Source organism: Elephantulus edwardii, unplaced genomic scaffold, assembly GCF_000299155.1.
Source record: "Elephantulus edwardii isolate Elephantulus edwardi_28Jun2011 unplaced genomic scaffold, EleEdw1.0 scaffold00431, whole genome shotgun sequence".
NCBI classification, from domain to species: Eukaryota; Metazoa; Chordata; class Mammalia; order Macroscelidea; family Macroscelididae; genus Elephantulus; species Elephantulus edwardii.
Genome location: NW_006400181.1, coordinates 150241 through 165667, shown reverse-complemented (window position 1 = coordinate 165667; position 15427 = coordinate 150241). Strand labels below are relative to the sequence as shown.

Below are 15427 nucleotides of genomic sequence, written 5' to 3'. Positions count from 1 at the left end.
CAACACCACACACACACAGACACACACACAGACACACACACACACACACACACACACACATTGTTGTTATTGTTGATTGCTGTTGAGTCGAGTATGATTCATAGCGATCCGATGAACAAAAGACCTGAAGCTTTTCTATAACTATTGTTGTTTATCAAAGTTCATACAGTTTCTCAGGGTTTCTGAGATATGTTATTGTTGTTGCTATTATGTTCCATTTAGTCAACTACAACTCATGGCTACCCTATCAACAGATCTGAACCTTGCCCTACCAGGCACGATCCCTACACTCTCTGTCACGCTCAAGCCAATTGTTGTAGTCAGTGTCAATCCATCTTATTCAGGGTCTTCCTCTCTTTTGCTGGCCCTTCTCCTTTCTGAACTTGAGGTCTTTTACAAAGACGGACCCTTCTTACAACATTTCCAAAGTATCTGAGGGAACACTTCACCATCCTTGCCTCTAAGAAACACACTGGCTGACCTTGGACTAGGCTCATGTGAAATGTGTGCAATGGAATAATGTATGCTCAGCTATCTTTCAAATATCTTTTTCAAGGACCCAGGACAAAGGTTTCTTGACTAGAATTTATCACTAAGATGTTTCCTGTAATTTTATTCCTTCCTACCTTCAATTATGTCATTATATTCTTTTAAGCAAATATTTCTAAAGCATTACCCACACATACTGCATTTTCTTGACTGGATCGTTGCTAGATTTTATTATTCTGATTTTTAATGGCACATCATGCTTAGTTGCTAACACATGTTAATCATATCTCAAAATGCAGAATGGAATTTCACACTTTAAGGGTTTCACATTTCAGGAAAGAAAGGAGAGGAAGAAACAATGTTGTTTTTAGATCTTGGTGATACACTGTTTCCTAACAGCTTTCTAGTCCAAAATGTTATGATTATGAAAGACTGGAATGCATGCAATAATAATAATAAATCCTATGTACTTCTTTAGGAAGCTGGTGTGCCACTTTATTTCTCCTAAAAACCTGAAATATGTCCATATATTTTCTTCGTTATATAAATGCATTATTCAAGACTGGAAAACTTAAATGACCAAGATTAAAGTATCATCATCTCAAACTATTTGCTTTTGGCTTCTTCCCAGGTAACCTTCCGGATCAACAGTTTCTTCATTGCATTTTTTACTACTGTATTTCTCAGGGTATATATCAGAGGATTTAACATAGGGGCAATAATAGTATAAAATACAGCCACCATCTTATCTTCAGAAAAAGTGGTATCAGGACGCATATAGATGAAAGTGCAGGGACCAAAAAAAATGATGACTACGGCAATGTGTGAGCCACAGGTGGAGAGAGCTTTGCGCCTCCCTTCTGCAGACTGCTTTCTTAGGGACACCAGGATGACAGTATAGGATACTAACAAGATCATAAAGCTCCCCAAAGAGATAACCCCACTGTTGGAAGTCACAACAACACCAATAATATATGTGTCTGTGCAGGCCAGTTTCAGCAGAGGGTGGACATCACAAAAATAGTGGTCAATTACATTGGGTCCACAGAAGGGTAGTTGGTTGACCAAAGTTACCTGCATAAGGGAGTGTATGAACCCAATTACCCAGATGCCCAGCAATAAAGTTTTGCATCTATCCTTGTCCATGATGGTCATATAGTGGAGAGGTTTACAGATGGCCACATACCTATCATAGGCCATTAAGACAAGGGTGAAGATCTCTATACAACCAAAGAAATGCACCCCAAAGAGTTGTGCCATGCACACCTTATAGGAGATAGTTTTACTCTTGGCTGATAGGTCAACAATCATCTTGGGAGCTGTAAGAGAAGAGTAACAAATGTCCACAAAAGACAAATTATTGAGAAAGAAATACATAGGAGACTTGAAGAGTTTGCCCAAGCTCACTGTCAGGATGATGAGAAGGTTTCCCAGCAGAGTGACTGTGTAGAAGAAAGAAAACACCACAAAACAAACTTCTTCTACTTTTGGGTTACGAGTAAGGCCCCAGAATATGAACACAGTTACATTGTTTGCTTCTTCCATGGAATTAATCCAGCAGCTCACATTCCCAAGAGACAAATTAGCTGTAAAAAAGTTTAAAAGGATTAATAGCATTATTTCTATAGAAGAAGAAAATACATATTCATAGTAGAAAACAGAAAATGAATGCTTACTTCAATTTGCCCTGCATAGAGACATGGAAATATTCTGTCTCTCCATCTGTCTCTCTCTCACACACACACACACACGAATAGCAGTACATTAATTAATTTCAGACGTGCAATCAAAGACAAGAGAGATGAAGCAAATTCCACAACTGGCCTGCCAAAAATGCTCTGTGTGTGTATGTGTGTGCGGTATCTCTGTGGGACTAGACTGTACATAATTGTGCCTCTAACCCAATGTTAAGGAAGGTTTGTGTCAGAGTTGTATCCTTTCTCCATATCTATTTAATCTATATACTGAGCAAATTGTTAGAAAAGCTTGAAGAAAAATGTGGCAACAGGATTGGAGGAAGACTCATCAATAAACTTTATTATGCTTGCAACCTTGCTTGCAGAGTTGAAGCATTTGCTGCAGAAGGTTAAACACTTCAGCCTTTAATTTTAATTCCATCTAAATGTCAAGAGTACAAAAAATCTTCACCACTGGACCAATAGACATCCTCATAATGAACACAGAATTAAGACTGTAAAACTTCATCTTACTTGGGTATACAATCAATACACTTGGTACTGGCAGTTAGGGGATCAGGAGACTTATTGTACTGGGAAATTCTGTAATAAGCAATATCTCTAAATCATTGAGGAGTAATGATGTCAGGTTGAGGACTAAGGCATGCCTGATTCAGGCTATGATCTTTTCAATCACTTGCAATGCATCTGAGAGTTGGATGATGAATAAGGACGACAGAAGAAGAACTGATGCCTGTCAGCTGTGGTGTTGGAGGAGAGTACTGAAGAACCCATGGACTGTCAAAGAAAAAGCAGATATGTCCTGGAGAAAGTACAGCCAGAATGCTCCTGGGGGGCAAAGCTTCATTTTAGATACTTTGCGTATCTTGTTAGAAGAGGTTATTTTTTGAAGAGGGACATCATGCTTGAGAAGGTGCAGGGGTGGTGAAAGAGAAAAACCCTTGACCAGGTGGGTCAAGGCCCAGTGACTGGGGTAATGGATTTGAATGTGTCCGAGGTTGTGCAGATGGCACAGGACAGAGAGCGTTCAGATCAGTTGTTCATATGACCACTGTGAGCGGTACTTGACTTGATGGCACCCAACAACAACAACCTGAAGTCTGGTGGTTTGAATCCACCAGCTGCTCCACAGGAAAGAAATTAACAGTGCCTTCTCGTGCTATTTGTAGCCTTGAAAACCCTGTTAATTTTTTGGCTGGGTAGGAACTGGCTCAAGGACAAGGAGAGAGAAAGAATGTGTGTACATATACACATGCACATATTTTCTTCAACATTAATTAATTTAATTGCTCTTAATGTTTGTTTAGTTCCCATTCTGTATAAGCACTGTGACTTCTGTGTTTGAAATAATGGAGTGATATAAACTCTTAACATCCTTAGAAGATCTTTATTGGCAAAAAGGGTTAAAATGTCAAGCTGCTAACTGAAACTTTGCAGATTTAAGTCCACCCAGAATTATCTTAGATGAAAGGCCCAATAATGTACTTTCAAAAATGGAACCATTGAAAAACTTTAATTAGTAAAAAATACTTGCTTTAAGCCTGATACGATTTTAACAACTATGCCATCTTGATAGCATATGCATAAAATCCCAAAGATTCAGGAAGAAAATGACCACCCCTAATTGAGTGGTTCAACTCAGTTGTAGGATATAAGCTCAATAAACAAAAATTTGGTGGATTCTTCTATGGTAGCAAAGAGAAATATGAAAATTAAATAGGAAAACAATATCAATCATAAAAGCCATCCACAAGACAAAATACTTAGTAATAAATTACCCAAAACCACAAAAAACTACATAAAGAAAATTACAAACACTTCTACAACAAACAAACAAATGTGTTGTACATAAATAAAAGAACATGTCATGCTCAATGATTTTAAAAAGGAAAATCCTCCCTAAAGCAATATACAAGTTCAATGCAATTTCAATTCAGATTCTGCTTCCTTCTTCAAAGTGGTGGAAGAAGTAATTACCAACTTTGGATGGAAAGAAATACGGTTCAAGATAAGCAAAGTTCAGCTGAAGAAGAAAATCAAAGTAGGTGTCTTTAAATAAGTTATCAACATAAGGATAAATATTGTTTAGGACTCTGTTTAGGAAAAAAGTAGAGAGAGGTTTACAGTCATAATAATTCTAAGATGGTTCCTACTGAGGGGAGAAGGGTCTATACAACTAATAAGTAGTAATATGAAGGAAGCAAAAGACATTGTCATATTAATGGATGGTCAGGCATCGTAATGTAATTGATGGTGTGGAACAAAATCTCAGTGAAAGACTGGAGAAAATACCCAATATATGCTGTAAACTTTCACAAGAATAACAACAAAACAAACAAACAAAAAGGACTTGAGGATCAAAGTTACAATAGAAACTGAAACACAATGATGGAACCTTGGGTAATAGTGAGTTTTTGTTAATGGGGACAAGTCAGAAAAGACAGAGTGATAATTGTGTAATTCAGATAATGAAGTCAATGTGACTGAATAAACAGAAACAGTTGACTTATAATAGGTTGGATTTGTATATTTTCAACAACAAAAAAGAAAGAAAATGTAAGTAAAACAAAATTTATGTCTGTGATGGTCTCTTTGTAAATTAGTATTGACTCCATGACAACTGATTGGTCTCTGTTTGGTGACATAGTAACATCTGTGTATCTAGAGAAATTCACCCCATTTGATACAGGAATGAAAATGTCAGCCTACAATTTCCCTTCTGAATATGGACATGCCTATGGATCACTTTTACCAGTGAGTTCAAGTAGTAGATAGTGGGTGATCTCAGCAGATTCTCTAATATAAAACTTGGATCTGTACGTGTATGTGTTTTTAGTCTCCTACTTGACCACAAGATCTTTAAAGGCAGGACATGGTGTGGTGTACTTGAAAGAGGAACAAAACGACACCAACCTGATTCTTTGATAATGGTATCATTGTTGACAGGTTTTTCAACTCATAGCGATACCACATATAAGTGAGTTCAGACCAAATGATACTGCAACTATGGCTAAATAAGTTCACTTCATGAAATTTCTTTTCCCTTGTTTTGTGAGTTGAGAAAATTCTATTTTATTATCCAAGTCTAGATGTTATTTCTACTATGACTTGAAAGTAATCTCTTGGCTTGGAATAATAGCAAAACTCTGGTAAAAATGTAAAATAAGCTAAATCAATGAGATAAATTCATCAGAGAAGTGAGACATGTTCAATTTGATGGTAGGTAAAGCCAAGTTTCAAATACTTTTTTATCTTCAAATTCTATGTTGGAGGATTCCTTGGACTTTTTTGACCTTGGCATTTTTGTCAATTTTCTCTTCATGGGACAGGGAGAGGGGCAATGCCATTCTTTGAAATTTACAGACTTTTTAAACCTACTACAGGTCAATCAGAAATCAATTCCGACTCCATAACAACATATTAACTCTCTCTCTCCTCTTTCTTTCTGTCTGCATTGACCTACTCACAGCTGACCTTTCATTTCTGAGGCTGTAATTGCAATGTAAGAGACCGCCCATACCATCCCCCCCCTTGTTTGGACACTTGGACTCCCTGTGGACAATGCCACAAGGGTAGTTAATGTAGATTAAAAGAATATTTCTGGAAGGCATTATGGAAAGAAAAAACAAGAGTTTAGGCAGAAGACAGTATTGAATTCACGTGATGAGTCTTCAGAGGTGAAATTTCAGGTATTCTGGTGGGTCACTTAAGCTGTTGGAGAAGTCAAGAAAGGTATGCTTTTCTTTGTGCAATAGAAGAATATGTTAAAATGAACAATAAGAACAGAATTCAGAATTTGTGGTCAACTTTCTTCTTCTCCTTTTATATGTTGGATATCCTTTGGATTTCTCCTTCTGTTTAAACAATAATAATTATATTTATCCCTGAGTGACCCTGAATTAAGGATGCCAAATGAAAGTTTTTAACAATTATGAATTATATAACCTGAATCTTTTTAAGAAAAAACCTGGATATGTACATACAGGTTTGAATTATGCATCCTTTACCTGTGCCATAAGGTCTTAAAGAAAATAAACCTTGCCCTTGGACAAAAATTGATCTCAGAGTATTCCTTTCTCCCCTTTCTGTGTATTTAAAATATAATCCTTCACTTTTCTTTGAGATGATAAAGCTTTTAATAAACCATTTCTTGTTTATGTTCATATAACTATAGATAATATGTATTATTTGATACACTAAATTGTCATCATTTTAATGATTTGATTCTGAAAAGAATGCTTTGCAAATATATGCCTAAAACAGGGTTTGAATTATCATTTTTACGTCAGCTTTCTACATAGAAATTAGTTTGAGGAAGGGAAAAAAAGCTCACCAATATTTTTGAAGGCTTGTTTCACTTTGCTTCTCTCTGTTCTTGAGAAAATTGAAGAAAGAAAAATATAAAAGGAGAGAGCTTTAGCAAGTGCCTAACTGGTTAATAATGAGTGCGAGCGAGTCTGCTCCTACAAACACCAAAGGTTGAGAGACATCTTCAAGGGTCTTGGTGTCTCTGACTTCATGAAATCTATCCCCTCACAAGGTCTTTTGTAACAGATACTTTCCCCTGTTTCTTATAAAGGCTGGTTAGAGAGAAAGATGCAAATTGTTAATGACCTCTGGGAAAGTCTCTCCCCAAAGTCTTCCTCCACAGTTAGAACTGCAGCAGGGACTGAGCTTTCCCCTGATGTCCTTTCACTTATTAAAAAATAGTTTAAAATTCCATACGACCCAGTTATTTCACTGCTTACAATATACCCCGAGAAAATGAGAACTGAGGCACAAATGGATATTTGTACCCTAATGTTTATAGCACCATTATTCACCATCTCAAGAACATAGAAGCCACTTAAATGTCCAACTACAATCAAATGGATTCAGAAATTATGGTACATTCACACAATGGAATACCATGCAGCATGTAGGAGCGATGATTTTGAAAATCACTACATAACTTGGGAGGGACTGGAGTGTATTATGCTAAATTAACTCAGTCGCATAAGCAGAAATACTGTTTAAGGTGATTTTTGAAGAAATAGAAAAATAGTAAAATGTGTATGAGGATTCAAGGAGGGGAGGGGAAAAGCAGAAGGGTGAAGTGGGGCAAGGGGGTAATCATAGGGTCACACAGGTTGGTGTGTAGAGGGAGGGGTGGGTAAAGGGAATGGGAACAATCCAGTGTGATAAACAATGTAAGTGAACTGGGTACATAAACAAACATAAAATAAAATTTTTATTGAGGAAACCCCATATAAACACAAACTCTGCTAAATTTAGGGCCAAATGAATTTTCTTTGACTATTCATAGAGAGATGACTCTGCTCCATGGCCCTCAGGCCTGCCTTTAATTGTTTTTGGTAAAACTTTCTTCTAGGTTGTATAACCCTGGAATACCCACTTGCTGTACAGAGGTAACTCATGGTTGCTGTGAAGCCGAACACTGTGACACTGATGAGTCAAATGCGAGAATGGTTACCCATGGCGGACAGTGTTTGATGGAGCTCCCCGACTGAAACAAGTTTGGAAGCAGGAGTGGCATCTACTTCCACAGTAACTTGCCTCTGGAAACCCTATGAACCTGGAGAAAGGACGAAAGTTATACAGAAGGTCTCCAGGACTTTCGTTTGATTAACAAAGAAGAATTTCATGAAACAACATCTGATCAAGAGCCTGTGGTGATGAAGGAATAAGTTCAAGCTGCTCTGAAAGGATTGACAAAAAACAAGGCTCCAGGAATTGATGGTATACCAATCGACATATTTCAACACACAAATGCTGCCCTGTAAATGCTCACCAGGTTGTGCCAAGGAATCTGGAGGACAATCATCTAACCAGGCGACTGGAAGAGATCCATGTATATTCCCAGTCCAAAAAGAGATGATCCAAGAGTGTGGAAATTATTCAACAATATCATTAATATCACCCGCAAGCAAGATCCAGCTGAAAATCATCCAAAAAAGACTGGAACAGACATCAACAGAGAACAAAATGTGCAGGCTGGTTTTAGATGAGGCTGTGGCACTATGGACATTATAGCCATTGTTAAATGGATCATACTGAAAGCAGAGAGTACCAGTTGAATGTCTATCTGTGTTTCATTGATTACACAAGGGTGTTTGGTGTGGATTACAATAAACTATGGCTGATTCTGAAAAGAATGAGAATCCCAGAACACTTAATTGTGCTTATGCGGATCCTATACTTGGACCAAGAAGCAGTGTTCAGAACAGAGCAAGAAACACTGTATAGTTCAACCTTGGGAAAAGTTTATACCAGGGATGCAGCCTATTTAATACCTTTTTGATGTCTACATAGAACAGATCATCCAGGGGCCTGGGCTCTATGAGGAGGAATGTGACAATAGGATTGGAGGAAGACTCATCAACAACCTATGCTATGCACATGATACAACTTGCTTGCTGAAACTGAAGATGACCTGAGGCATCTCATGTAGAAGGTCAAGGACTGCAACCCCAAATATGGATTGAAATTCAATTACAAGAGAGCAAAGATTCTCACCATTGGGCCAATTGCCAGCATCATGATAGACGATGAAGAGATTGATACTGTTAACAGCTTCAGCTTGCTTGGCTCCACAATCAATACTCTTGGTACCAGTGGCCAGGAAATCAAAAGATGAGTTGCATTGGGAAAATATGCTGTCAAGGACCTCTCCAGAGTGCTGAAGAGCAACAATGTCAATCTAGAGACTAATGTGAGCCTGATCCAGGCCACAGTCTTTTCAATTACTTGCTATACATCAGAAAGCTAAACAACAACTAGAATGATAGAAGGAGAATCAGTGCCTTTGAACTGTGATGCTGGAGAAGAGACGAAACAAACAGTTTCATACTGGAGAGGGTGAAACCAAGCTGCTCCTTGGAAGCAAGGACTTTGAAGCTCTGTCTTACATACTTTGGGAATGTTGCAAGGAGGGACCTGTCCTAGGAGAGGGACATCATGCTTGGAAGAGTGGAGGGACAATGAAAGAAAGAAGACCTTGCATGAGATTAATTGACTCAGTGACTGGGCTAATGGCAGTAGGTGTGTCAGAGACAATGAAATTAATTCGGGATAAACAGGGTGTAGGGCTCTTGTCGAGAGGGTCTCTATGAGTTGAAGTCAACTCGATGACACATAAAAATAATCTACAGAATTAGGCAAATAAAATTATTATTTTATAGGTTAAAATAAGGTAAGACTAAGCAAACATAGGAAGAAATACAGTATGAGGAGCTGGAACGAAAGTGTGACATAATCTGATATTAAGTCAGAGAAAGTTTTACGATAAAAGTAGGCATTCTTAGAAACAGTTCTTAATGAGTGACTACATGGTGTTAACCTTGAGCATTGGCCAAAGATCAAAAACTTGGGCAAAAAGAGAAATACCTATTCAAAGAGAACTTCCACCAGAAGACCCAAAACAAATAACCAATGAAACAAATACCTTCCAGTAAGCCAGTTCTGACTATTCTTAATCCCCTCCCACCAAAAAACTAAAAATATCTATGGTGGACAATCTTTGCAAGAGGAGACTGCTGATCTTTCTTTCATCTCTGGACCAGTTGAAGGATTTGAATGATAAACATTTTTGTTAGCACTCTGCTGATATTAGATCATGTTACCAGGATATCGGTAATTAAGTTGCTGCAAATGATGGCAAATGTGTTTCTACACACAGTCGGCAATTTAAAAAGTGTGTAGCAACGTGTTAATAAAAAATTGTATTTACTGTATTAAAATGACTTGACTTTCTGTTTTCTTCAGTTTATCTTTTTTTACATAAATAGAGACTGCAGACAGCAGATTGCAGGTATAGGTTAGAGTCAGTTACAGCATAGAAACGGACTGTTAAAATATGCGATAAACTTATTCAATAGACTTATTATTTGGACAAAGAAAATACATCCCATAAGGGAAAAAAAATGTTTTCAAACTCAGATGATGAGGGCATTATTTTATGCTTGTGATTTATCTTCTTTTACATTTTTCACGTTTCCTCTCTCATTCCAGGTTTTCTAGGTTTATTTTCCACAGAAGTCTGCTTGGAGAGGACAACTTATATCAGAATGAGAGAACTCTGGAGGCATTGTCTTTAGGGAGTTTTGCTGTTAACCCAACAGAATGGCCTACGTGTTGGTAGGAATTTGACCCAAGAAAACTCCACAGAAAAAAATATGGACTATTTCCATGCAGGTTACAACCTTCTGAAAACCCTCTGGGGGTGAGAGCACCTTTGAGTCAACTACATCTAGATAGCACTACTGTTCTATATACCATCAATAGGTGACTCTCCAGCAGAATTTCAGAAGCAGTAATTAGGATGGGAGGAGTCAGCCCATCTTTCTCCTGAGGAGCAGCTGGTTAATTCAAACCTCATACCCTCTGGTCTGCAGCGCAAGTCCTTACCGCTAAGCCACCCGTGCTCCCTGACAGCAACGGGTTGAATATGTCAGTGTATTTTAGCACGGATCTTTGCTAATTTTCTTTTCCTTTTTTCTTCATACAACATAGGCATAATGAGCCCTTACTGTGCACACTTTCCAGTTCATGATACAAAATTGATATAAATTCTTTAGTATAGGAAATAATGAGAGAGACAAAATTATGCTGAGTAAAATAATAATGATATTCTGAACTTAATAAGACCCTACTTACCTAGATATTTTCATAAATTATCTAAGAATTAATGGAACAAATGTCATATAATAATGAAAATTCACATATACTTCTGTAAAATGAGCTAGAGTTTTTATTCCACCACAAAAACCATACAAAATTGGTATTATTGTCTTAATTTTATATATCAGTCAAGACAGAAAAAAAAATCATCCAGTTTACAGTATCATTACTTTAATGATACTATTTGTGATTGACCTCTTTTAAAAATCTTCTTACAGCACAATATTTTAATTGCGTTCTTTACTTCTGAATTTCTCAGTGTGTATATGAGAGGGTTTAACATAGGAGCTATAATAGTGTAAAATAAAGCTACCATCTTATCCCCAGAAAAGGTAGTGTCAGGGCGCATGTACATGAAAGTACAGGGACCAAAGAAGATGATGACCACGGCAATGTGGGAGCCACAGGTGGAGAGAGCTTTGCGCCTGCCTTCTGCAGACTGCTTTCTCAGGGACACCAGGATGACAGTGTAAGATATTATCAAGATCACAAAGCTCCCCAAAGAAATGACCCCACTGTTCGATGTATCAACAATGCCAATAATATATGTGTCTGTGCAGGCTAGTTTCAGCAGGGGGTGAACATCACAAAAGTAGTGATCAATCACGTTGGGTCCACAAAAGGGTAGCTGGATCACCGAAGTCAACTGCAAAATGGAGTGTATGAAGCCGGCTACCCAGATCCCAAATAATAATTTATTACGTCTGTCCCAGTCCATAATAGTCATATAGTGTAGGGGTTTACAAATGGCCACATAGCGATCATAGGCCATTAAGACAAGGGTGAAAACCTCAACACAACCAAAGAAATGCACCCCAAAGAGTTGCAACATACAGCCCACGTAGGAGATAGTTTTCTTTTTGGCTAGTAGGTCAACAATCATCTTGGGAGCTGTAATTGAGGAGAAGCAAATGTCCACACAAGATAAATTATTGAGAAAGAAATACATAGGGCATTTTAAAAGGTTGCTAGTACACACTGTCATTATAATGAGGAGGTTTCCCAGAAGAGTAATTGTGTAAAAGAAAGAGAAAACCATGAAACAAACTTTTGCTACCAATGGGTTCTGAGAAAGACCCCAGAAAATGAACACAGTTACATTGTTTATTTTTTCCATGGGGTTGATCCAGTAGATGAAACTCCTAAGACATAAGTATTCTGAAAAGAAAAGAAAAAAACATCAAAGATATTAATTTTAATGAAGAAGAAATGGATATTTCAAGTAATTGAAAATGGAGAATGAGTACTAATTTTTTGTTTGGCATGATTAGAACCCCTTACCTTTCAACAAGAAGTAGTATATTTATTATTCTCTAAGGAATCAAATTCTACAGATATATATCTAATCCCATAAATCATCCTTTAGTATACTAGTTGGATTTTTCTTCCTGCTTTTAAAAACTATTTTTAAATTTGTTTGCTTTAGAGCATCTCGTGAATTTATATTCTGTGTAAATACTATCCTTAATTTTGGACAGTTTCTAAGATTGTCCAATTGCTTGGCGTTCCTGAATGTTCAAACAGTTTACCTGCTCAGTGGATAGCTGCAACATTAGAGATTCAAATCCACTTACAAGTGTCTTGGAGGAAAACCCTACAAAATCTGGTTTCAAAACAATGTTTTTATTTCTATTCTTGTTAGGTGCTGTTGAGTTGAGTATGACTCACAACAATCTAATGAACAATTGATCTGAACACTGTCCTATCCTGTGTCAATCTCACAATCGCTGACACACTCGAGTCCATCGCTGCAGTCACCGTGTCAACCCATGTGTTTGAGAGTCTTCTCTTTCACATCTCCACCTTCTCAAGCATCAACTATCTATTCGGAGAATACCCTCTCCTAGAAACAAGTCCAAAGTATGACAACTCTCAACTAGTAAAACATGTCTACCCTAAACATTAAGCTTCTTTTAGAACTCTGAAATCAAATTTACAGAAGCATCTTAAAAGATTAGCTAAGAACTTCAGCAAACAGTGAATTTGTGATAACTGGGGAAGAATTAAGAAAAGGCAGATTGAGAATGGATGCACAATTCAACTTGAAGAATGAAATCAATGTCTCTGAATGGAACAATGTAGAAATTATTGAGTTGGCATATAATTTATTTGTTCTAAACAAAAGAAATAAAATTAAAGCAAATAAGGTAACACAAAATCTTATGCATTACCGTAATCGTCTGATACAAAGGGTCAGTATAAATTGGAATTGACTATAGGGTAACTGGTTGGTCTGTATTTAAGAGCATAATAATACTTGCACTTTGTTCAAAAGTATAGTAATAGATAAAGGAAAACATTGGCCTTTAATTTTTCTTCTGAATATGGACATTTCTGTCCATTTTCACTAGTGAGGTGAAGTAGTAGGCACTGAGTGACTTAAACTGATTTTCTTTTTAACATGCATGTGTTCCTTTTAAATTTTATATCGGTTTGCATACAAAAGTCCTATGCATTGTGTTTAATTTATACATTGTTTTTCCATGCATTCTTTCTTTCACACTGTGTTTCACATTATCATTCCAACCCATTGTGTTTTATAAAATTATTCACCATTTATCCATGTCCATCATTACTCTACCCTTTCACATCTCTACTGTAACTTTCCTAATTTCTTCATGCCCTCTGTCAACCAAACTCTGAAATATCGATATTTCCCCAACTCCTCTCCCCCAGCCCCCCTCCTTCATCACTTTCTCCCTTAGGACTTTGGTACACATCGTACTAGTTGTCTTTCTATTTTGAGAATTATGGTCTTCTGCAGTATTTGTCCTTTTGAGACTGAGTTATTTCACTCAGCATAATGCTCTCCTGCCTCTCCCATGTTATATAGTATTTTTCAAAAGTATTGTTCCTTAGTGCTATATAGTATTCCATTGTGTGGATGTACCACAATTTCTCAATCCATTCATTTGTAACCTTTTCGATATTCTTGCTTTTATAAATAACACTGCTATGAACATTGGTACGAATATCCATTTGTGTCTCTTCTATTTTCCTTGGAGTATATTCATAGCAGTGGAATAGCTAGGAAATATGGAATTTCTATGTACAGGTTTTTGAGGAAAAGTCAAACTGCCTTCCAGAGTGGTTGTACTATTTTACAGTCCACCCAACAGTGTATTATGATTTCCAATCTCTCCACATCTCCAACATTTATTACTTGCTGTCCTATTAAAATTTTCCACTGCTACAGGTATAAGATGGTAGCTCATTGTGGTTTTGATGTGCATCTCTCTTATAGCCAGTTATTTTGAGCACTTTTTCATGTGTCCATTTGCTATCCAAATATCTACCTCTGTGAAAAGACTATGTCTTTTGCCCATTTTGTATTTGGATTGTCAGCCTTTTTTTGTGTGGAGGTTCTGTTGTTGTTGTAGATTGCCTTCAAGTTGAATGCGACTCATAGCGACCCTATGAACAAAAGGCCTGAAACCCCTCTACAACTATTGATATTTATCAAAGTTCATAGAGTTTCTGGAGTCATGCTGTTTAGGAAGTGGATGCCACTCCTGCTTCCCAGAAGGCTTTGTAAGATTCTGTAAACTTTGCTTATTAGACCCTTGTCTGAGATGGTACTGCCAAATGTCTTTTCCCAATCAGTAGGGTTATTTTCCACTCTATTGGAAAAAGTTTTTATGTGCACAGTCTTAGGAGGTCCCATTCTTTGATTTTATCCTCTCCTAGTTGTGCATTTCTTTACGTATTTGCCAACCTCTTTATCCCATTAGGCTAGTCCTTCTAAGCTTGGTGCCATTTTGTGTCTTACTATCTTTATGGTTAGGGACTTTACTCCGAGGTCTGTTACTCATCTTAAGTTGATTTTGTGTATAGTACAAGATGTGAGCCCTCCTTTAGTCTTCTGCAGGTAGAAATCTAGTTTTGCTAGCACCGTTTGTTAACATTATTGTTGTTTTTCCATTTGGTAGGCTTTGTGTTCTTGTCAAACACCAAATGACTGTAGGTATATGGGTTAATTTCTGGATTCTCAATTCTGTTTCATTGGTCTTTGTCTCTGTCAGTGTATCAATATCATGCTGGTACCATGCTGGTTTTGTTATAGCTATGTAATAGGTTTAAGAGCAGGGAGTGCTATGCCTTCCACTTCATTCTTGGCTTTAGAGGTGCTTTGCTTATTCGAGGTCTCTTTCTTTGCCAAATAAACTTGACAATTGCCTTTTGTATCTTTTTTGAAAAAATGAACTTGGTATCTGTATCAGGATTGTATTGAATAGGTATATTGGTTTGGGTATGACTGTAATTTTCATTATATTGAGACTATCTATCCATAAACAGAGAACATTTTTTCCATTTATTTAGATCTCTCATTGTTTCTTGTAGTAATGTTTTGTTGCTTTCTTTATAAAGACCTTTGTGTCTCTATTAATTTTACTTCTAAGTATCTCAGTTTGTGGTTGACTATTTTAAGTGGCATTGCTTTCTTAGTTTCTTTTTCTGTGTCTCCTTTGTTATTGTAAGTGGATCCCAGTGATTTTTGTATATTGATCTTGTAGATGTATTCAGGGTACTGTACCTAACAAAAACCCAATTTACTTCTTCTC

At 37.0% G+C, this 15427-nt stretch overlaps 1 protein-coding gene and 1 pseudogene across 1 annotated transcript; both read right to left on the bottom strand.

The window, feature by feature from the left end:
- Window positions 1-1074: 1074 nt before the first annotated feature.
- On the bottom strand, window positions 1075-2034 carry LOC102865001 (annotated as a pseudogene).
- An 8997-nt stretch (window positions 2035-11031) lies between these two features.
- LOC102864598 (olfactory receptor 4S2-like) lies at window positions 11032-11982 on the bottom strand. The gene has a single exon (XM_006902596.1). The coding sequence runs from the start codon at window positions 11980-11982 to the stop codon at window positions 11032-11034; it is 951 nt and encodes a 316-aa protein (XP_006902658.1).
- Window positions 11983-15427: the final 3445 nt, after the last annotated feature.